The sequence below is a fragment of the Radiomyces spectabilis genome (genome assembly GCF_025331425.1).
Source record: "Radiomyces spectabilis strain NRRL 2753 chromosome Unknown BYT42scaffold_6, whole genome shotgun sequence".
Lineage (NCBI taxonomy): Eukaryota > Fungi > Mucoromycota > Mucoromycetes > Mucorales > Radiomycetaceae > Radiomyces > Radiomyces spectabilis.
Window position 1 is genome coordinate 1,367,288 of NW_026251931.1, and position 19,524 is coordinate 1,386,811.

The 19,524-nt window shown below is 43.2% G+C and overlaps 8 protein-coding genes across 8 annotated transcripts; 1 reads left to right on the forward strand and 7 right to left on the reverse strand.

Annotated features, from left to right (window-relative positions):
* Window positions 1-274: 274 nt before the first annotated feature.
* BYT42DRAFT_613856 (uncharacterized protein) lies at window positions 275-2,191 on the reverse strand (the record flags this gene model as incomplete). The annotated part of the gene is made up of 2 exons (XM_051571787.1): window positions 275-1,681; window positions 1,748-2,191. The coding sequence occupies 2 exons, from the start codon at window positions 2,189-2,191 to the stop codon at window positions 275-277; spliced, it is 1,851 nt and encodes a 616-aa protein (XP_051423909.1).
* A 1,046-nt stretch (window positions 2,192-3,237) lies between these two features.
* Window positions 3,238-5,147, reverse strand: BYT42DRAFT_496546 (BRCA1-associated protein 2-domain-containing protein; the record flags this gene model as incomplete). Its single annotated transcript, XM_051564430.1, has 6 exons — window positions 3,238-3,453; window positions 3,515-3,826; window positions 3,884-4,292; window positions 4,388-4,644; window positions 4,707-4,812; window positions 4,873-5,147. The coding sequence occupies 6 exons, from the start codon at window positions 5,145-5,147 to the stop codon at window positions 3,238-3,240; spliced, it is 1,575 nt and encodes a 524-aa protein (XP_051423910.1).
* A 197-nt stretch (window positions 5,148-5,344) lies between these two features.
* BYT42DRAFT_569222 (uncharacterized protein) lies at window positions 5,345-6,219 on the reverse strand. Its single transcript, XM_051568261.1, has 4 exons — window positions 5,929-6,219; window positions 5,756-5,873; window positions 5,589-5,683; window positions 5,345-5,524 (listed from the first exon to the last, which is right to left on the reverse strand). The coding sequence occupies exons 1-4, from the start codon at window positions 6,120-6,122 to the stop codon at window positions 5,380-5,382; spliced, it is 552 nt and encodes a 183-aa protein (XP_051423911.1). The 5' UTR covers window positions 6,123-6,219; the 3' UTR covers window positions 5,345-5,379.
* Window positions 6,220-8,043: 1,824 nt separating this feature from the next.
* BYT42DRAFT_569227 (uncharacterized protein) lies at window positions 8,044-9,707 on the reverse strand. The gene is made up of 2 exons (XM_051568262.1): window positions 9,104-9,707; window positions 8,044-9,017 (listed from the first exon to the last, which is right to left on the reverse strand). The coding sequence occupies exons 1-2, from the start codon at window positions 9,642-9,644 to the stop codon at window positions 8,272-8,274; spliced, it is 1,287 nt and encodes a 428-aa protein (XP_051423912.1). The 5' UTR covers window positions 9,645-9,707; the 3' UTR covers window positions 8,044-8,271.
* A 1,582-nt stretch (window positions 9,708-11,289) lies between these two features.
* Window positions 11,290-13,268, reverse strand: BYT42DRAFT_569235 (Low temperature viability protein-domain-containing protein). Its single transcript, XM_051568263.1, has 5 exons — window positions 13,036-13,268; window positions 12,898-12,968; window positions 12,309-12,815; window positions 12,092-12,248; window positions 11,290-12,013 (listed from the first exon to the last, which is right to left on the reverse strand). The coding sequence occupies exons 1-5, from the start codon at window positions 13,174-13,176 to the stop codon at window positions 11,372-11,374; spliced, it is 1,518 nt and encodes a 505-aa protein (XP_051423913.1). The 5' UTR covers window positions 13,177-13,268; the 3' UTR covers window positions 11,290-11,371.
* On the forward strand, window positions 13,269-15,280 carry BYT42DRAFT_569236 (uncharacterized protein). The gene is made up of 4 exons (XM_051568264.1): window positions 13,269-13,567; window positions 13,779-13,949; window positions 14,033-14,103; window positions 14,233-15,280. Exons 1-4 carry the CDS (start codon window positions 13,448-13,450, stop codon window positions 15,242-15,244), a joined length of 1,374 nt encoding a protein of 457 aa, XP_051423914.1. The 5' UTR covers window positions 13,269-13,447; the 3' UTR covers window positions 15,245-15,280.
* A 30-nt stretch (window positions 15,281-15,310) lies between these two features.
* Window positions 15,311-16,342, reverse strand: BYT42DRAFT_331506 (acyl-CoA N-acyltransferase). The gene is made up of 4 exons (XM_051563075.1): window positions 16,182-16,342; window positions 15,920-16,063; window positions 15,733-15,855; window positions 15,311-15,639 (listed from the first exon to the last, which is right to left on the reverse strand). Exons 1-4 carry the CDS (start codon window positions 16,204-16,206, stop codon window positions 15,428-15,430), a joined length of 504 nt encoding a protein of 167 aa, XP_051423915.1. The 5' UTR covers window positions 16,207-16,342; the 3' UTR covers window positions 15,311-15,427.
* A 137-nt stretch (window positions 16,343-16,479) lies between these two features.
* Window positions 16,480-17,527, reverse strand: BYT42DRAFT_495320 (FYVE zinc finger-domain-containing protein; the record flags this gene model as incomplete). Its single annotated transcript, XM_051564357.1, has 4 exons — window positions 16,480-16,595; window positions 16,688-16,759; window positions 16,824-17,182; window positions 17,265-17,527. 4 exons carry the CDS (start codon window positions 17,525-17,527, stop codon window positions 16,480-16,482), a joined length of 810 nt encoding a protein of 269 aa, XP_051423916.1.
* Window positions 17,528-19,524: the final 1,997 nt, after the last annotated feature.

Sequence of the window (19,524 nt, forward strand, 5' to 3'; positions counted from 1 at the left end):
CGATCCAGCTGTTGGCTGTCAAACACTTCGCGGTAGACAATGTTCTTGGTGCATACTTCTGTATTTTAATTATGTAGATTTCAGGGAGGAACTGCTGGAAACGCCATCATTGACAGCACACTATAAAACGGTACTTGAATCTGTATTTAACGCCATGGAGCACTTAAGGGAGAGATTTTGTCAGAAATTCCAAAGATGACAATGTGTCTAGCAAAGAATGAAATAATGTACAAAAGGGAAAGGGGATAGGTATGAAAAATGTTTAAAGAAACAATCAATTTGGGGTTTCTGACAAGGCGATCACGAATTCGCCTTGTGCTATCGCTTTGGCAGCCGCTAAGCCTTTCTTGGCGGCCGTGCTTGGACATAACATGGAGTCATAATGAACGACAAAATCTTTGGGCACGTATTTCTCTGGCGATGTCTGCAGCGCATGATTGTTGCTGTCGAGTATTAGAATGCGTCTTTGATCGCCTACTCTGTTGATAAGATGATAAACTGCATCTTGGATATACGGAGATGCACCATCATGCAATTCGGTCATTTCTTGCAATTTACGCAGAAATTCCATGGTCCACTTGGCGTTGCGTATCAAGAAGATGCCTGAATTGCTGGCGTTGCCCTCGTGAGGTCGGGTAAGAATAAAATCGATTGTTTCATGGAATCGTTGCGGTCCGTCCGGATATTGACGTGACAGCTTGTGAATCAATTGCTCGATTGATTGATCCTGATGCATAATCACGGTATTTACATCCATCCATACAACCCAGTCATATTTCGGCAAGAGTTTTTCGACGACATCCAGTTTTGCATAGCCAATGGCACGGTTTTTGAGCTGCCGGTGTTGGTCGAATTCGGCGGACCGAGCTACAAACGCATAACCATGTCGCAAGGCATAGTTTCGTTTATTTTCAGCCCATAAAGTCATGGACTCATTACCACACTCATCCTGCATAAATGAAGGTGTGGCAATAGCGATAGATTCACCGGTTGCTTGCCAATGCGTGACATGCAAATCATGATCACGTTCATAGGCACTGTGAATATCTTGGTCATCGTCAATTGATTCGACTATTAGGGGTCCGTGCCGAAATGCCGATGTTCGCTGATTACAGACTATCAGAGGCTTTAGTTTAAACCGATACGTCAAATCGAGGAACTCGTTGTCTTGGAAAACGTGAGTCACCACGAGATGATGATCACGGATCGACTCAATATTATTGGTCCAGCGACGAATTCGATGCTCCTTTTCCGTTTCGTCTTCATCAATAAAGTCGGGGATCATCCGTTCCTGTTCTTCTGCGGCAGCTTCGGCATCCAACTGAGCATCCACTTTCTGAATGATAAAAGGCGCGACCGAACGATAGTAATGATACATATTTGTCAATAAGTGCGGACAGGAACCATTCACCCGATCAATGTCCGTCTGCTTTTCTAGAGCAATGTGCACCGCTTTCGACCCTACAATGGATATGTATTTATCACGTCGGTCACCCGTGAAAGTGCTCCACACCAAGTTCAGTGGCTCGTTCTGGTTGATAGTGAAAGGTGAGTCGGTATTTTCACCAATCACGCCGGAATCCAGTTCTCGCTTCAGATCGGACAGTCGCACAAAGGTGTGAATGTCCTGCAAAATCAAATAATCATATGTGATGCCGGAGTGGCGGAGATTCGTTTCGACCTTTGGTTCGTGTGAATAGAGTTAATAATAAACCATAAAGGTTTCCTTTTTCTTCTCTCCTCTTACCCAATACAAAATATGACTCTGTTCAAAAGTTACTCCTGTTGGTGCCTCCACTATATCGTTCCATTCCATTTTCTCAGCCTCGTATTGACGGTATGTAGATGTGTGAGATGTTGGGAGGTCACCGTAGATCCAAAATTTGTGCAGGGTATCGGTGTCGTAATGCATGCAAGGAAGTAAATTATCGGCCAGTCCAAAGTATTTTTCTCGTATTAAAGATCGTCGGGCTGTGTAATTTGCGGTGGAAGCGACAATGACCAAATAGGTATAATGATTCGACGTATTAATCACGATATCGTCCTTTGGATCATCGGAGAATAGCTGAGGTATGGAGTTGTGTTTGTTAGAGTGTGGGGAAGAAGCATATGGGGATGGCGCTGAAATTGGTTTGTCCATGGCTTGTTCGGCTACCCCGCTGGCATTCTCCGTGGTTAACGTCGAGTACATACTAGATAGGTTGAAGAAACACAGTGTCGCCAATAAAATACACAACACGCTTATTATCAGTCGATGAAATCTTTTGCATCGAAATACGTTTCGCTTGGCTTCGCTGGATAGCTTGTTGATCATTAGAAATCAAGTGAGAAACAAGAAGAAAAGAAAAAGAAACGGTATCCATCTATTTTCGGACGATCATTGCCTTGATGGGAATCGCAGTTCGAAATCCGAAAACACGGTTCCCTATTCAAACAGTCAGCAAATGTCATTTGATCCAAACACCCCGAAGTGTTTTTTTTTTTTTTTGTTTCTTCTTTTTAACTTTCTAACAAGTATTATGTGTGTTTAACCTTTGGCACTTTTTATGTGATGCAAAAGATGCTGTTATACCGGTGGGACATCATGTATTGACTTGAATGAATCGTCAACTTTGAATACGTAGATACAATAACACAAACGAAAATACATCAGCCATCGTCGTGAAGGGCAATGTGACCCAAGGTACACCTAGAGTATCACCCCCAAAGGAAATATTCAGCAGCAAAAATTTACACGGACGCCGGCCGATGTGCCGAAGGAGACATCTTTGCTTCCAAGTTGCCAAGAGATGCTCTATGATAAAATCCGCAGAAACACAACCATCTTTGGGTGCCGTTTTTTCACCAGCTCAGCCGAGAACACATTGTGTGACGCAATGTATTTGAAGTCCAAGTTTGCTTTTGCGGCGTATTACGGTCTGAAAAGGTAAAGACAACTCCATCTGAAAAAGGGGCCCGTCGTATCATGCAGTGAGCTTCATTGTCTGTGCTGCGTGCCTTGGTTCCAAAAGCCCGTAACCTTGGTTATAAGTTTCTGCGTGCTTTGAGTTACCAAAAATCTGATTGTGTTGTTTTCTGTCTAGATTCGGCATTTTCTTTGACAGAACCGCTTGTTGCAATGACGAGTAATGTACATATATAAGAATGGAGTATGAAAAGACGAAGAAAGAACGGCATAAAGAATCACAGAATAATTATATGCGATTAATGGAGGTATGTATGTATGTACAATAGCAGTTATCGCCTTTCGCGCCCGCCTCGTCGTCGTGATGATTTGCTTTGCTGCATCTGTACACTGCCGCCTTCCATTTCCGGGTTTCCTTGCACTGTGTCCCGTGCTTCGAGAAAGAACATGAGATCCCGTACTTGATCGCCTAATTCTTTAATCATATTTTTTTGCTCGTCGATCTTGGTTTTCAAACCATCATTGGTGGACAGTAAAGAAGCCGTCAACTGATAAAAATGACATGAATTATCGAAAATTCTGCAATGTCTATTAAAGATGACAGCATACCTTTTTTTCTTCCAGAAAATCGCCATTGATCTTCTCCAACTTGGTTCTCCAGTTCTCCAGTTTTTGCTCGGCTTCTTTTTTAAACTTTTGTTTGACTTGTAGTTCGTTCTCGAATGTCTCGCTTTCTTGGCGAAGCTTATCGTTCTTGCGCCCCAATGTGTGCATTAAAGTTGTAAGTGAATTCTTTTCGCAAGTAAGCGATGATAGTTGAGCTGTGATTTCTTCAAGCTGATCCTCGTAAAAGAGCCGCTGTGAATCCAGTTGCGATGATAACAAATAGTTGTATTCATCGGAGATGGCGTTGAGTTTATCCTAAAAAGCAGTAAAATTGGAACATGTTTTATGCCGCAAGATGAGCAAACGCCGTACCTCGGAAGCGCCGGAGTAACCTGTTTCTTCATTGCTTTGATCGCCTGCAGCAGGTAATTCCACCAATTTACCGTCCACCATATTTTGGATCAACCGATGAACATAACCATCGCCAGCATAATCCCAGACCCGTTGTGTTTCGATTTCCAGAGAATATAAATGACTCGTCTCTCGATAATGATCATAGGCATGGCCATGTTGTTGCCGTCCACATCCAATATGGCCACATATTAGACAGAACCATAAGCTTTCTGTTGCATTACACTCCAAACATTGATTTCCGTCTTGGCTGTGATACGGATCATCATTGCAGGAAGGACTATCGTGACATGGCAATGACGGTCCATTGATCGCAGAAGGGTCGTTTTTATCAGTATTGGGGTTTCGAGAATATCGGCAAACAGGACAGCTGCGCACCAAAAGGTAAGGAAGGATAAAAAAAAAAGCCCATATTGCTTAGACCTTTCCAGGACGCGTATGCTTTTACGACGAATTACTACGTACCTTCCGTCGCCCCATTTGCTGAGACAATGACAATGAAATGTATGTTGACATAAAATGGTGAGGAGAGAGGTGACCTTTTCATCCATTTTCTCCAAACATACAGGACAGGTGCTCCATGCGTGGGAGTCGTTTTGGGTCGCAGAGGATAGAGAGATTGGATGTTTGGCGGGGTCATCGAGAAATGGGAACGTATAAGGTGGTATATAAACGGAATTGATACTGAATGATTCGATGTAAACGATTTGGCATTTTTCTGGCTAAAACCTTCAGGGTTAGATGCGGCTCCCCTTTCAATTTGTATTGCATTCTTAAGGCTCACCTCCATGGAGCTGTAAGATCTTCCATTGAACTGCTGGTAGTAATCATGAGCTGGTTTTGAGTCTCGGAACTTCATGAGCACCATATATTTGTCAGGCGATGCGTCGCTAATAACATGATTTTAGTGAACGACGATGAGCAATTTGGCAAGCGAACCTTTTGCTTACCGAACGATACGATAATGGGCAACTGAATCGCTAATAGGCGCCACATAGCTGAGAAAGTCGGGTATTGACATGTAGGCGGGAACATCGAATGTGCAAAGAATGGTTTCGGGAGTAGCTTCAACGGAAGTATGGCAAGTGGTATCGGATGCGGGAATCGGGGTGTTTCTGTCCAAGTGAAGTGTGGCTGTCTTCACACCAGATGTCGAATGAATGGACCGAACAGAACCAATGGGAAGATCTCGATGACGAGTATCGCTTCCTGTATTCGTACTCATAGGAACGACTCGATTATGATCAACGATTGTAATAGATAGAATTTATCCAGAGATAAGAAACGAAAGAAATACACATTATTTGTTCCTGCAAACTGAATCTTTTTAAATTTCAGGCTCCCAAACCGGGGAAGCACAAGTGCACCGCTACGTTGTCATCCCCAACCAACACAAACCAACCTCATTTTTATCAACCATAGAGTTGTCTAGTGCTATCTTTATTTTATTTTTGTTTTTACACATCCAAGTCCTCTAGAAGATTCAGATCTCTATTCAAAATCTCGCTTAGCTCCTCCTTCAATAACTCGTCCAGCGTATGGTTATCTCGATGATAGAACCAGCGTTTATGTTGAGCATCATAGTCGTAACGTTTGGGTCCGCTGTAAATTCCCAGAATGTCAGTACTTGATCCCCCTTATGACCATCTTTCAGGTGTATACGTACCTCTTTGGTGATGACAACCAAATTTGTTGATTTGGAGGTTGCTTGTTAATGACATAGGTACCGTGTTCACCGAGCTTCAGTGTCATGACTCCTTGCTATGGTAAACAAAGACAAATTAATGATTAGCCTAACTATGCAATACGTGGTGACTACAAGTTCGGACTTACTGAATACTCCAAGTCAAAACCATCGATATCGGTTTCGTCGCCAATGTCTTCCAACACTTCCACCATGCGATCCATGGTGCGATCGGAAATGCGGTGATAGTTATCGGGTGTCAATTCACTAAAATGGTACAGATAAGAATCACAGCATGAGCGTCAGTCGATGGATGGCTTACGAAATAGAGTATTGGACATTCCATCTCGCCTGGCTTGTGGAGAAAAACGATTGTGGCGCCTTTCGGAAACAAGCAAAAGTGGTAGGGAGAACAGACAAGCGCGACTGCGTTGGGCAGACTAAAGCGACAGCCTTGAAAGCTGGTAAAGATCGACGGCAGTGTCTGGTAGCGATAGAGGCAGCCGTTTTCCACATGGTCAAATGGTAATCGAGCAGGGACGACCTTGGGCTTCACACCGAAATTATGGAACCTGCTGCAAAATCGCTCACAGTCACACCCCGCCGTGCCACTAGGAACATCGCACTTTATCGATATATTTGTGAAGCATGAAAATCCAAGTCGCCCATCATCAAAAAGGTCCTTTATGAGTTTACATTCTGAGCTCGACCATAAGACATTTTATATTGATGAATTTCGAAATCGATCAAGGGTCACCTCTCAACGTCAGTGAAGCATTTTCTTTTATTAGACATTATTGTGGTATTTTTACTCTAACTTTTTGCATCAACGGCTGGATCTCGAAGTCTCCCAAAAAGAATTGAAGCAGTGGGAAACATCAAGCAACAATTAGCCACAGTGTTCCACGCAATATTGCCTTTCGTGCAAGCCAGCGGTTGAACCGATCAGTATTTGAGCCTTGCAATAAACGTGGCTGTTCCCATCGGGAGACCATTCAACTGGAGCACGCTTCGGTTGTACGAGATGTATGACACATCCACTGTTACTGCAAGTTTTGCAATCAGTCAAAGCGCATGCTTCCTAGCACAGGGACCTTTTACAGTAGCTTGGTTTAAAGCAGTAGCATTCTCGCTGTAGTTGGTGTTGTTGCACGCGAGGTGAACATGAAAAATATTGGGTCTCCTGCTGCTTTTTACTGTGACGGAAATCACTGTACAGATTATATGAGCAGCAACTAGTGACTCTGAGGCATGTTATCCTACTATCCAGGTTTTTTAAACTTGCTTGTCAGAAAACGTGGCACTTTATAACCTTGTTCCACCTTTTATATTCGTTGGTTAAATCTTATTTTACATAATCATTCATGCAATTCATGCGGCGATTTTACAACTGCAAGCGCAGGAATGAATTTTAACGATTACTTTACTTCATGCCTCGTAAATCTTTATTCCAAAGCATATACGGAACCAGTGATTTTACCAACGTATAAACTACATAAATGACTTCCCTTTTATAATGATTTTGCTACTACAATCCAAACCACAAACCACTATTGCAGTATATCACAACATAGCCTTCAAGCGGGAGGAAGGAGGTCAGTTTCAAGTGGAGATGGTTTTACCAGTCCTGCAGGTTCGATCAATCCATGCAAGCACAGTCCCCGTACAACTCACAATTGAATGGATTACTGCGAAGCAAATGACTGATATCGAGAATGAAAAGTTCCTGTACTTCCCGTTAGTGATCAATCATTTTGGATGACGGTAGACTATTACTATATATCGTACAATAGTGTCATCCTAACTGCATTGATGATTGATATGTCATGATCTTTTTCGTTCGTGCTAAAAGGATTCGCTAATTTACCCATAGATATGAGGAAAATCTGCGATCGATCGGGTGCAAAAGATGGTGATATTTCTTCCGCTTTTGCATCACCATAGCAAAAAATATCCAAATGCAGGATGTTCAAAACAAACAATAATCCTCGTTTTTTTTTCTTTTCGGTTTTCTTCTTCTTGTGCACCCGCCCCGAAGGAAAACATAGGCTTTCAGAAGGAAAGAAAAACCTATTATCGAAAGTACACAAGCGTTACGGTGGAGGAAATGTTCGCGATCAAATCGTTCAAACTTTGAAGATAAAGGTGCCACAAGGTCAAAAAAGGCAATAAGCAGCATAAGTATCCAATCGTTTCACGATCCAATCAACTGCAACCTCCCCGCTGGTTGCACATGCGTTCACAGACAACGTCATGCACTCTGGAAACAAACAAAAATGCAACCACTGATTCTAAAGCGAATTTCTCTCTGTGACGCAGCACAGTAAGGATACTAACCAAGGGCTACCTAATTCTCCAAGTATGAGAACGCTCTGCCAGCTGTTCACGTTTTCACTTTGTAATAAGAATGTGAATCTCATTTGAAAATTGCAAACTATGAAGAATTAAAAAGTGGTATTATTTGCTTGCTTGCTCGCTCGCTTGATGTTGTCAAATTTTGAACACTAGGGTGGGAACAAACATTGTCTAATAATGTAACAGTAGGCTTATTATGGGAATTACAAAGTAAGTGGTAGTAGAGTAAGTAGTAAAATGCGGAATACATAATTACAAGTATGTGGGGGTAGAAAGTTAGTCCAAAAGCAATTCAGATCAGTAGGAAGAATTACTTTTGGTTAGTATGAAATGGAAAATGTTCAAACGATTCGAGTGATCGAGGTGAGGAAGGTTCTGACCAGGATGGAGTGGATGTGCCATCGGAGGTTAGTGATGCAGGTGATGAATACAAACTGCTGCTGCCAGTCGTAATATGGTCAAGTTCGTCAATACGTAGGGACGGAAGCTCATAGGGCGGCTCCTTCAGCAAGCGAACCGTGGCTGGATCTTCGTTCATGGTAATGGCGACGTGAGCAACGAGGTCTGCTTCTTTGTATTCTTCTTGAGGCTGTTCAATATCGGTGGCTTCCGGCACCGGAGCGTCCATTTCGATGCTGGATAAAAAGCTCATAAAGCTGACGGATTTGATGTTGAGATAGTCTAGGCGTGTCCTGCAATCTTTGCGAATGGGTGGTAGGTAAGGACGAGCTATAAAATAAGCCAGGATTGCATAGATCGAGCCGCCGACCAGATCGATTAGATAATGATGCGTGAGATACATCGTCGACCACCACATCCACATCACATGAGCCATGCACAGAATTCGGAGTTTGGGACACAAATAAGCAAGGAATAGCATCTCAATGGTCGCACAACCCGAATGCAAGGATGGAAAGGCCCCAAAGACGAGTGGAGAATTGCCAAAGGTGTTGCCGTACAACTTGAATCCAAGAATGTCATCAATACGAGCAAGGCCGCCAGGTTGACCTGGAATGGAGTAATCAGCTGGAGCCGAGCCATAGCTTAACTCGTACCCTAAGGAACATAACATTGCTCACGTTAGCCGGATCGTTTACCCGATGACTTTTTTTTTGTCCCTAATCAGAAGCGTCGTGACTTACAAGGTGATGCCGTAGGAAAAAGAAGTTGGGTCAGCACGCCGGCGAGATTCATAAATCCAAATGCTTTACCAAACACTTTCACACATCCCGGCGGGCCAAAGACGAACAGTAGTGTGGCAAAAACAAAGGGGAAGGAAAAATGAATGATGCCGTAAGGGATCCAGGCAAGCACGTCAAGAACCGGGTGCTGGTGCTGCGAAATGATTTCTGACAGACTGGCTCCATAGAGGATTCGTTCCAAGGTGGGCAAAATGTTTACAAAGATGTGTTGTGGTCGCCAATGGTCGGGAATGAACTGACAAGCATAGAAGGTGATAAGCCAAACGAAAATCGGCATGGCTGCGATCGTAAATCGACGAATATATGGTATAAAGAAGGATGCCACCAGAGCAACGGCTAAGAGACATCGAATCCATAACGATGGAACTTGGATCACATAAAAGTCGAATGCGAGCAGGATCATGAAAAGGGGATACTGCAATGTCTTGATAGACCATGACCGAGGCGACAGAGGCGCCGGAAACGATAATGGTATCTTCATTAGTTGGTAGAAATAAGGGATATCAAATGATGTTTAAATCTAAAAAAAAAGAGGGAAAGGAAATGAAAGAAAAAAGGCGCACCATGAGCAGTTGTTAAGAAAGTTCTTTTTTTTGCAATTTCCATATTTGGGTTACCTTGAAAGCATTTTCGGCCAATGAAAATTACTTTTTTTGGAACCCAAAGCGGGCCATTCGGCACCAGCCTCAGCACTCGCTGTTTGATCGCAGACAACTTTTTACAGATTTTACCGATTCCCGAAAGACCCAAACCCAAATATCAACGGGTCATGGCTCTTTCTTTACCGAAATATGATGAAAAACGAATGCGAAGAGATGCTGCAATATGTAGAGCCCAATTTTTTTTTTTTTGGCTAGCCTGTATTGGGCAATTGCCCTGTATTCCCCTTTTGTTTTCAGAATTAGGAACTTCCCTGCAGATTCTGTGTTCTACAGCTCATCATGCAGCCAAGTTTGCACGAAACTTTTTATACCAAAAATTGCATCACCATACTTCTTTATCTAAGTCTGATAACTGTTTATCCGTGTGTTTGGGGCGTCTTTTTTTTTTCTTCTGCCGAAATGAACTGAAACCTAAATTGTCTTGATATTGTTGGGATTTTTCCATCCATGACGTCCAGGTTTTTTTTTTTTTTTTTTTTTTTTTTTTTTTTTTTTTTAAACTTTTTGGCAATTTGAATTCAACCAATGAATTGACAGACAATTTGGTTCAACTGATTGTGTAATTCTGGTATTTTCAGTTGGATGACCGAGCGTGATAATAAAAAAAATAGTAATTCTCTTGTGTGGTTACAACTTTCTCTTGAACTGTGAAACAGTTGATTGAACCATCCTCTGCACACTACTGTTGTTAGCTGACATTCAATCCTTATTAGCCAAAATGAAGTGGTGGATAATTGGAACCATTCTAATGTTCGGCGGTTATTCTCACGGGCCGATGTAATCCTGCATGGTTTTTAACGAGCTTCATTGGTGCAGCCAAACAGCCCGAGATTGACTCAGGATGCTGCCATTTGGTCCTAACCGGGCTTCGCCTACACCGTTTGGGAGATGACGGCGCGGAATTATCAATTATGTTCTATACTTCCGTGCGACAAGCCAAAAGCTGAGCAATGAGATGCCTGTTCTCACAACCTAAAAATAACATTATTTACCAGATACATAATTCGTAAATTATGCCAAGCCATCAATAGATGTGATTTAATGCGAGCTTTTCATCGTCATCATTTAATTAACATTTGTTACACAACAGTAGAAATCAAGCTTGGCCCCAAGAAATGCAAAGGATAAACGGCTCAATGCACAGATGATGGTCCATGGCATGCCATGAATCAAATGTTACATATTGGAGATGGCAAACAAAAGCGAGTTCACAGTGATCGATGCAAAATGAAAGCTTTTATACCGTATAAATCAGAACAGACGAAAATATATCAAAAAAAGTAAACTTGGTTATTATATGCACAGTGATTGGACAAGAGTGTTGAGGACACGCTCATGATGGAATTTGAGATGAAATGCTGGCCTTGTCTTTTAAGGAATATGTTTGACGCCTTTGGTCTTGCGTTGTTGAGCCATCGTTTGTTTTTGTCGGGATTCTTCATTCTTAAATGCTTGTTTCATGGTTTTCTTTTCCTCACGTCGATTCTAAATACAAAGAAATGCAAACGTCAGTGACTCTTTTTTTTTCAAATAGAGGATACGCTATCTAACTTACCTTTTTGGCTTCTTTGACAGCCAACTTTCGTGCTTTCTTTTCCTCCTTTGTCTCCTTCTTTGAGCGGGCTACGCCAAGATTCACTCGTTCTTCGTCATCTTCGTCATCGGACTCTTCTTCACCAGCCTCATCGTCATCTCCATTCTCGGCAGACTCTCTATCGTCGTTCTTTCTAGGCTTCCTTGCCACTTCGACCAAGCAAGGCAAACCCGTCTTGGGATCAATGCGAATCTTCTTGGATGGTTTGCCGCGATCGGAAATCATCTGTGGATGATTTTCGAGGTTGGAGTAAGTGGATAATACACTCTGCACATCCCAGGTATCTCTCTGTCGTTGTTCCGGTCGCGCAAATAAATCTTCAAACTCGCCCTCTTTTCTCGGCTTGTTTTTGCTCGATTCTTTCTTTTCTTGGTTATCTTCCAGCTTGGTAGCGAATAAAGCTCGTCGTATGGTATCCAATTTGTCGCCGCTGGTTTCTCCTTCAAGCTTCGGTTCCATTTTTTTTCCCACAAGCTCATATTTCTCCAAGAATTCGTCAAGGATTGAATCGAAATCACCACGCTCTTCAAACGCCTCATCATTTGAATCTTCCTCTTCATCTTCGTCTTCGTCCTCCATGTATTCTTCTTCAATCTGTCATTGGCAAGTTAGTTTGCGCTACATCCCCTTGACACATACGCACTCCCCAGATGATCGTGGAATGAACCGTACCTTATCAAATCGATCGTCTAATAAACGTAGCTGGGTATTACGATGCATCATTGAAGACGAAACGGAAAACCCGGTTCCTTTGGATTGTCGATCATCGAAATCATCATCATCAAAGTCTTCATCATCCGAATCACCACGTTGCTGTTCTCGTTTGAAACTAGAACAAGACCAATTTAGAAAAAAGAGTTGTCCTGGCATGGCGACGGAGCATACTTACTTGCGGAAAGCGGCTTGCCAGTCATAGTTGCCTTCATCTGTAAAGATCTCTTCCACTTCCTCTTCCTCTTCATCGTATTCTTCTTCGTCGTCTTCTGGAACATAAACTTCCCCATCAGCATCCAAGGAGGTGAAAAAGTCATCGGGATTCAAATCCTCGTCGATAAATTCTTCGTCTTCCAATGCTTCCAAAACTTCGCGCAAACGAGGATCCATATCGGGCTGCAAACCGCCATCTAACCCTGTGGATTGGTTCATTACACCGACTTTCATTTCGTATTCGGAAGGAAGCACATCTGCCGGTATTTCAATCAGAGTACGGTCCTTGCCATCTTCTGGTAATTCATCACGGAAAGCAACGCCGGTTTTGCTGGGTTTTGTCTTTTCCCTGGCGGCGGGAGCTTCAAGGAAAACGGCATCGGTGGCACCGATAGGCTTCAAATGCTGCGTATAATCGTACTCGCTGTCATCAAAGTAAATACCGTACAAAGCTGCTTTGCCCACTCGTCTGTTATATGGTCATTAGCCGATGAGCCAATTTGGAATGCTTTTTTTTTTTACTTGGTATTGAACGGCTCCAAATCACTTACTGATCAATTTCGTCTTGCGACAGTTTGACGGGCTTTTTGTTAAGGGCAGCCAGCTCTTCCTTGGTTTTGTGCTGTAAAGACCCGGGAATAAGTATGTTTGTCACTTTAAACATGATTGATTTGACCGGATCTTCCTACCTTTAGCATATTCGAGGGTACAACCTCCCTCAAGACTCGTTGCGAAGCTTCATCATCATTCACAAGCGGATCTTTTTGCGATCGATGGACGACATGATAATGCTTTGCTTGCTTGCGATCAATAAAAGGTTTCTTTCCCATGACGAGTGCGACCAGTAAAGGAAAAAAGAATCGGTGGTAGCCTTTTTTTCGAGATTCAAGGGAAAAAAAAAATCCAAATTCAACTGAGATTCCCAAAGAGCGGTGATCCTCAAGCTCCGCCAGACCGGTGGCTTACACTGCAACTGCAAGCCATTTGATTGGCTGGAAACGTGCACCAGTTTTCTTCCTCAGCTTGGCAGCACAAAGCTTTCGACGTTCCAACCATTTTTCTTTTCCCTTCTTCTTTGTTCATCTTTTTGAAGCTTCTATAATGGCAGACACTTTGGCCCCTCCTACCCTTCCCAAGGGTGTTAAGAAACCCAACAAGGAAGAATTCGATAAGCAGGTCAATGAGAGCATTGCACGCATCGAGAAACTCAAGAAGCAGATGGTAAGTATTTTACTTTTTTATCTTTGTTTATTGAGCGGATGATGGCGTGCCACAAGCAATATAAGATGATGAGCCATTTCTCGGTCCATCGCTTCCACTGTGGCTCGTTCGTCGAAACCTATCGACGTTATCCTGTCTCTATCCAGCGATTGGAAAATGGAGTGGCGACTCCCCTGATACCCATGTGTGCTCACTACTGCCCTGCAAATAGAACACGATTTGGGATAAGATCAACAGTATGCCTGCTCAAAAGGAGAATGCTCGTCAGGAAGAGGTGAAGGCTCAGTTGCAAGAGCTTCGTAGAAAGCAGGCCGAGATCAAGAGTAGCCGAAAAGCCGTCTATGAACAGTTGGATGCTCTTCAGGAGTCTATCCGACAAAAGGTAAAGTTTGGGTGATTTGCGCTTTGATCGATTGATCGCGTTTCAAAACAGGGATTAATTGTGTGTGTGCGTCATGTGTTTAGGTAAACAACATCAAATCTTTCCAGAACAAGGTTCCTTACAAGACCAAGGCTGAGGTGGATCAGCGTATCGCGTAAGTTTTAGCTGCTAATACAAAATAAGCAGTTTCGGAATTAGGAGTGGAAAGAAAGGGCGAGGGAGAAAAGCGTGGCAAAAAGTAAAACGGTAAAACTCACACAGCAATTTTTCTGGTGGATAACAGTGAACTTGAGAGCAAGATTGAAAGCGGTGTACGTCTTGTGGAAGAAAAGAAGATTCTTCAGGAAATCTCTCAATTGAAGCGTGGCCGTGATGCTGTAGAGGATGTTGATGAGCAGCAGGCTGCTATTGACCGCGAACGAGCCATCCACGCGGAATTGAAGAAGAACATTGATACAGAGGAAGCCAAAAAGCTCAGCAAGCAATACGAAGAACTCGATGCCGAGTTCAAGAATTTGCATTTGGAACAGAACAAGCAGTGGGAATCCCGCAACAAATTATTCAACGAACTGACTAAAGTCCGAACCGAAAAGGACGAGGAACAGGCCAAGCTTCGAACCTTGCGTGACGAACACCGCAAGGCCAATGACGAATATTACAATTTTGTGCGCAAGTTGCGTGAATTCAAGGAAGAACAAGAACGTCTTCGTAAAATCCAGGAAGAAAAGGAGAAGCGTGAGGCAGCGGCCAAACAGGAATTGGAAGAAGCGGCCTTGCCTGCTTTTGAAAGTGAAATTGCCCTGTGCGAGAACCTTACCAAATATTTGCAAGGCTTTGTGGCGGGCGGATCGTCCGAGGAACAGCGCACCGACAACGGTGCCAATGCTCCTGATGCACCTGAGGGTATGGTGGTGATGAAGAAGAAGGATGATGAAGAATTCTTCTCGGGTGCAAGCAAGAAGAAGCAGCGTGGCAACAAGGCCAATAAGGAAAAGAAGACCGATGCACTCAAGTTGCCTTTGGCTACCATGGAAGCCTTTTTCGATATCAAGGTGACCGTGCCTACCAAGATCTCGGAGATTCCCGCCACTCTTGAAAAACTCAAGGAAAGAAAGGCTTACTATGTGGCCGAGCAGCCCAAGGTCACTGAAGCCAACAAGAAGCGAGCTGAAGAAAAGATTGCGGCTTTGCAAAAGAAGATGCAAGAAGAACAGGAAGAAGCAGCAGCAGCAGCCAAGGCAACAGAAGAACAACCCGTATCTCAGGACGATAGCGAGAAAGCTGACGAGCAGTAATGCAGCACACATTTTAGCCTATTTTTGAAACGATAGATCTATTAAAAAACATTTACATTCGATATCTTCCTTCCGTATGAGTATCAGGGGTTTGGGGGTTGGGATATGATGGGCGGGACAGATGGATCACGCTCGGCCCCAAAAATGGGAACATAGGTGGAACCGATCAATGGTTTCCAAGAGTCAGGTACGAGGACGGTTTGGCCTTGATACAATGTAGGCGTGCTTGTCGGGTATATTCTTGTAATAGTTTTCTACATAGCCGATCACTTCGAATCCATTGCGGCGATAGAATGAGAGAGCGGCCTCATTGACGGTCTGCACATGGAGATAAATGGATGAAATATAGTCGCAGAGACTAGCTTGATATAAAATATGATCCACCAACCGATGCGCTGTCAAAACATGTGTAAGTCAAAAAGCCAACAGTCCTTCCTTCTCTTCCCCTGCGCCCCTCCCGGAGTTATCGTCCGATTTGCCCTACGCACCTATGCCTCGGTGTCGATAAGGATGTAAAACGCCCAAAGTCATCATGTACAATTTAGAGCGGTCCAATCCGTCATTCTCCAAGCGACAACAGACTAATCCGACACAAGTGTCACCCCAATAGGCTAACCAAAGCAACAGCTGATCAGCAATGACAGTGGTGCTAGAGAACATGCCGCAACAACGTACCTAATTTAGCAAATTCGCCCACTTGAAGTAGATGATCAAAGAATTTGTCATTGTAATGCACGGGAAACAAAGCGAGGTGAAGCGATCGCACTTGATCAATGTTTTCAGGTGTGATGTTGCGAAGGTTGATATTCTCAGAGGAAACTACCATGCAGTGAGTAAAAAATTTTTGGTCGACAAACAGAAGAAAGGCTCAGAAGTATCAGTCAATGGAAAAATATATTATGGTGAGAGAAAAAAATGAGACAAAAACAACAAATACATGAACTAGATGAGGGTACACCCATCCTTTCTCGCCAAAAGCAAACACATACTGTAAAAAAGTATCACAAAGAATCTTTAAAAAGAATCTGCTATGGTAAGCAAATTCACTGAGCTGTCTGTCGTGCAAACAGGAACAAGTACACAAAAGTAAAAACGGATAATGTCAAGGCTGAGAAAAAAAGAGTAGGAGAGATGATAGAGGTATTGGGATAATGTGAAAAGGGAGCCAGGGGACAATAGATATAAAAGAGAGAGAAGTAATAGGCGGAACGGGAAAAATGTAATGCATGATGATATCACGACGCAAAACTGGCATCATAATGGACAGGACAACCTCGGCCACGTTGCAGCCAATCCGACAGACATTGATGATGGAATGAACAAAGACAAACCATACGAGCAATTTTGTCCCCTGTGAAAAAAGAATAATGATAATAATAATAGTAATAATAATCAGATTATCATCCTAACGAGAGTTGGAAATCATCACTTGCATCAACTTACCAACTTGAAACTCATCAAAACAGATGGGGCATTCTTCATTGATCTGCGGAGAGTCTGCCGATAATTTATACACTATGACCCCGACGCAGAGTGAGTATACATTGAGATAAGTATATGTTTATTGAGGTCAACTCACCTATGTAGCGTGGTAAATGAACTGGAGGACTGCCTGTGTTCAAGCATTGTTGTAGGTGGCGCTCTTGATCTGTCTTGCGCATCCCCAGTAGATCATGCCCACACACGGGACACTCACTCATCAGGCTCTGAGAACTAGATGTGCGCTTCATGGCATTCCTGATATTCAGCGGATGCGAACTGCGAGTATCAGGGTCCGCCTTGAGAGGAAGGCGTATGCATGCATCGCACACACGTTGCGGTTGCATTGCAATAATAGTGTAATGAGCCGTAGACACCATTGGATCTTCCACAATTTCATCCGCAGGTAGACGCACCCGATGCGAGCTGCACTTGTCACATACAATTTGTCCACATCGACTAACGCCAAGAGCAATACGTAAGTTTTTTCTTGTTACCACATCAACCAAAAAAAAAAAAAAGGTCAGTCCTCCAATGTTACCGGCAATGATGTCGTCGGACCAAAAAATTGAATCTCCTGCCACAACGCCTGCATTCTGAAGCTTGACGATCGGATTCCCACACCTTTCGTCGTTGCGGTGACTGCGGCTGTGATGGTAACTGGGATGGCCGCTGCGGCTGCGGCGGTTGCGGTGATGTCAGTGATGATGGTACTTGACCTGTCGCTGAAGACGGTTCATGCAATTCAGAAAGACGATCATGCAACTCGGAAACAGATGCATCGTTTGTTGTTTGGTTACTCATTGACGCAGGTGGTTCTTGCTGTTCATTTTCATCCTCGCCAAGGGTGCTACCGTTATTTTCCGTCATGACTGTTTGAGACCCGTCTTCCGTCAAACTATCGTCTTTTGCATTTTCATCTTCAAGAGACATGCCACGCATTCCCTCTGTAATCTCTTCAGTACCCTCATCCTCTTGTTCACCGTTGATCAAACAATCACCGATATCATCAACATCAGCTCCCCGAGGGTCATCCACTCTAGCCGAATCGGGCTCTGTATCTCTCTCGGCGCTGGGCTGCTTTCCTGGATGATGATCTCGAGTCTCTTCATGTGAATCGTCCCGACTGTGATGGCATTGCTGATCGGTATCTTGGACGGAGTTATTTGTAACATGATTCTTCACATCGTGGGTAATTGGATCGGTGGCAGTATCATGGCTCGATTCAACGGCTTCGCTGGACCCGGTAGCGGTGGCTAAATCATTCTTTACTTCTTCCACTGCTTCCTGAGATGATGTATCGGATGCAGCTACACAAGGCGTTGTATTTCCGGCGGCGACCGCGGCGGCGGCTGCCACAGCGGTTTGTCCATGTTCGTTTGCATTCCCATGAGAATGTGCATTGGTCATGGTGGTAATTACGGTGGCACTTCCAGTTCTTGATAAACGGTTTACGAGGGTTATTCCGGTTGAAGACTGAGCTTCCTCGTCGTCATCGGTAACGTACGCTATTTTTGAATGAGGTTTTGCCGGTGGTATATCCGTCGCTGTCTGGAAAGCTTCTGATGGGTCTGTGGCCATTTAAAAGGTAACAAAAAACCTAATACATGGATGACTGTAACGTCTTTACCAAGTGCTAATCACTCTAATGGAAAGTCCTTCAGGGAGCTTCTCGAGTGGAGAATGAGAAAAGGAAGAAAAAAAAGTAAAAGGAAAATATTCAAGTCCAAAAAGCTCGTTCAAGCTGGGAAATCGGGTGTCAGGAGAATGGTGTGACACGCACTTTCAAATGCGCGCAACATTTTGCAACTCAAAAATGGAGATCTCCCAACATCATCAGTGTGACCCATACATTTAAATATTGTGAGAGAACACAATAACTCTTCTTCATGAAGTCATTCCATCGTTTATTTCTGGATAAAGATAGCTTGGAACTGCGCTTTTCGTTTATTTTTTTATTTTTCACAATGCCTTACTAAGTCGAATGCTTGGGCAAGTTTTATGCAGCGACACGAAAAAAACCCACTTGTTCAAAAAAATCCAAAGGTTTACTTGAAGTAGCTAACAAGATCATCATCGACAGTCATATACAGTTTCACTGCTATCCACTGATGTAAGATCGATGTCAGTTAATCTCCAAAGATACCTCAGTGGACCGATCAAAAACGTTTCCTTCAAGTGTCATGCTGCAAAGAACATTCTATTTCGAGTGCTTGGATGCCTAAAAGAGATATAGCACCAGTTACAAAGTTGGGATCCATGGAAAGCTTCCTTACATTATCATTACTTCAAGGCTCATAACACAGGCAGTTTTCACATACAAAACGATCATCCATTCAATGTTGTAATTTTGTTCCTTTGAAATTTTTCTCACCTGCAAATCAAAACAGCGATTTTTGGTTCCCTGCGATTCCACAATGTAACAAATGAATAAACATTGTATGTAACACACGGCGTTCTACCTCCATTGGGGAATAACTTTTTTTTTCTTTTTTTCTTTATTATCATTCCTTTGCGAACCTAAAGCATTAGAGATAGTTTGTGAGCTTCGTTCATGTGCTTCCATTAGCATAGGTATTTGACTGTTAGAGAGAAAGAGAGAGAGAGAAAAAAATATAATAGAATGGTTACTTTACAAGGACTGCGACCAATCTGTTTTGCCTGTATCTAAAGTACGCGTGTATTTGTTAGATCAAAAAAATGCCACGTTTTCTTCCCTAACTCCAGTCAAGACAATATTTTCAGATCATGCTCTGTGAATCAACATGCAAAAACGTCACCCTTTTTACAACTGAGGGGGT

Bases quoted from the DNA above. Each gene is read 5' to 3' on its own strand.
- BYT42DRAFT_569227 (XM_051568262.1), bottom strand. From the start codon at position 9,644: ATGAAGATACCATTATCGTTTCCGGCGCCTCTGTCGCCTCGGTCATGG. The intron at 9,018-9,103 runs GTAAGTCACGAC...TATGTTCCTTAG, and splicing joins TTTTCCTACGGCATCACCTT to GGTACGAGTTAAGCTATGGC.
- BYT42DRAFT_569236 (XM_051568264.1), top strand. From the start codon at position 13,448: ATGGCAGACACTTTGGCCCCTCCTACCCTTCCCAAGGGTGTTAAGAAA. The intron at 13,568-13,778 runs GTAAGTATTTTA...CCCTGCAAATAG, and splicing joins AGAAACTCAAGAAGCAGATG to AACACGATTTGGGATAAGAT. The intron at 13,950-14,032 runs GTAAAGTTTGGG...TCATGTGTTTAG, and splicing joins AGGAGTCTATCCGACAAAAG to GTAAACAACATCAAATCTTT.
- BYT42DRAFT_331506 (XM_051563075.1), bottom strand. From the start codon at position 16,206: ATGGGTGTACCCTCATCTAGTTCAT. The intron at 16,064-16,181 runs GTATTTGTTGTT...ACTGCATGGTAG, and splicing joins TGTACCCTCATCTAGTTCAT to TTTCCTCTGAGAATATCAAC. The intron at 15,640-15,732 runs GTGCGTAGGGCA...ATGTTTTGACAG, and splicing joins TTATCGACACCGAGGCATAG to CGCATCGGTTGGTGGATCAT.
- BYT42DRAFT_569235 (XM_051568263.1), bottom strand. From the start codon at position 13,176: ATGGGAAAGAAACCTTTTATTGATCGCAAGCAAGCAAAGCATTATCAT. The intron at 12,969-13,035 runs GTAGGAAGATCC...GGGTCTTTACAG, and splicing joins TACCCTCGAATATGCTAAAG to CACAAAACCAAGGAAGAGCT. The intron at 12,014-12,091 runs GTACGGTTCATT...TGCCAATGACAG, and splicing joins TAGACGATCGATTTGATAAG to ATTGAAGAAGAATACATGGA.
- BYT42DRAFT_569222 (XM_051568261.1), bottom strand. From the start codon at position 6,122: ATGTGGAAAACGGCTGCCTCTATCGCTACCAGACACTGCCGTCGATCT. The intron at 5,684-5,755 runs GTAAGTCCGAAC...TGTTTACCATAG, and splicing joins GTTTTGACTTGGAGTATTCA to CAAGGAGTCATGACACTGAA. The intron at 5,525-5,588 runs GTACGTATACAC...GGGAATTTACAG, and splicing joins TGGTTGTCATCACCAAAGAG to CGGACCCAAACGTTACGACT.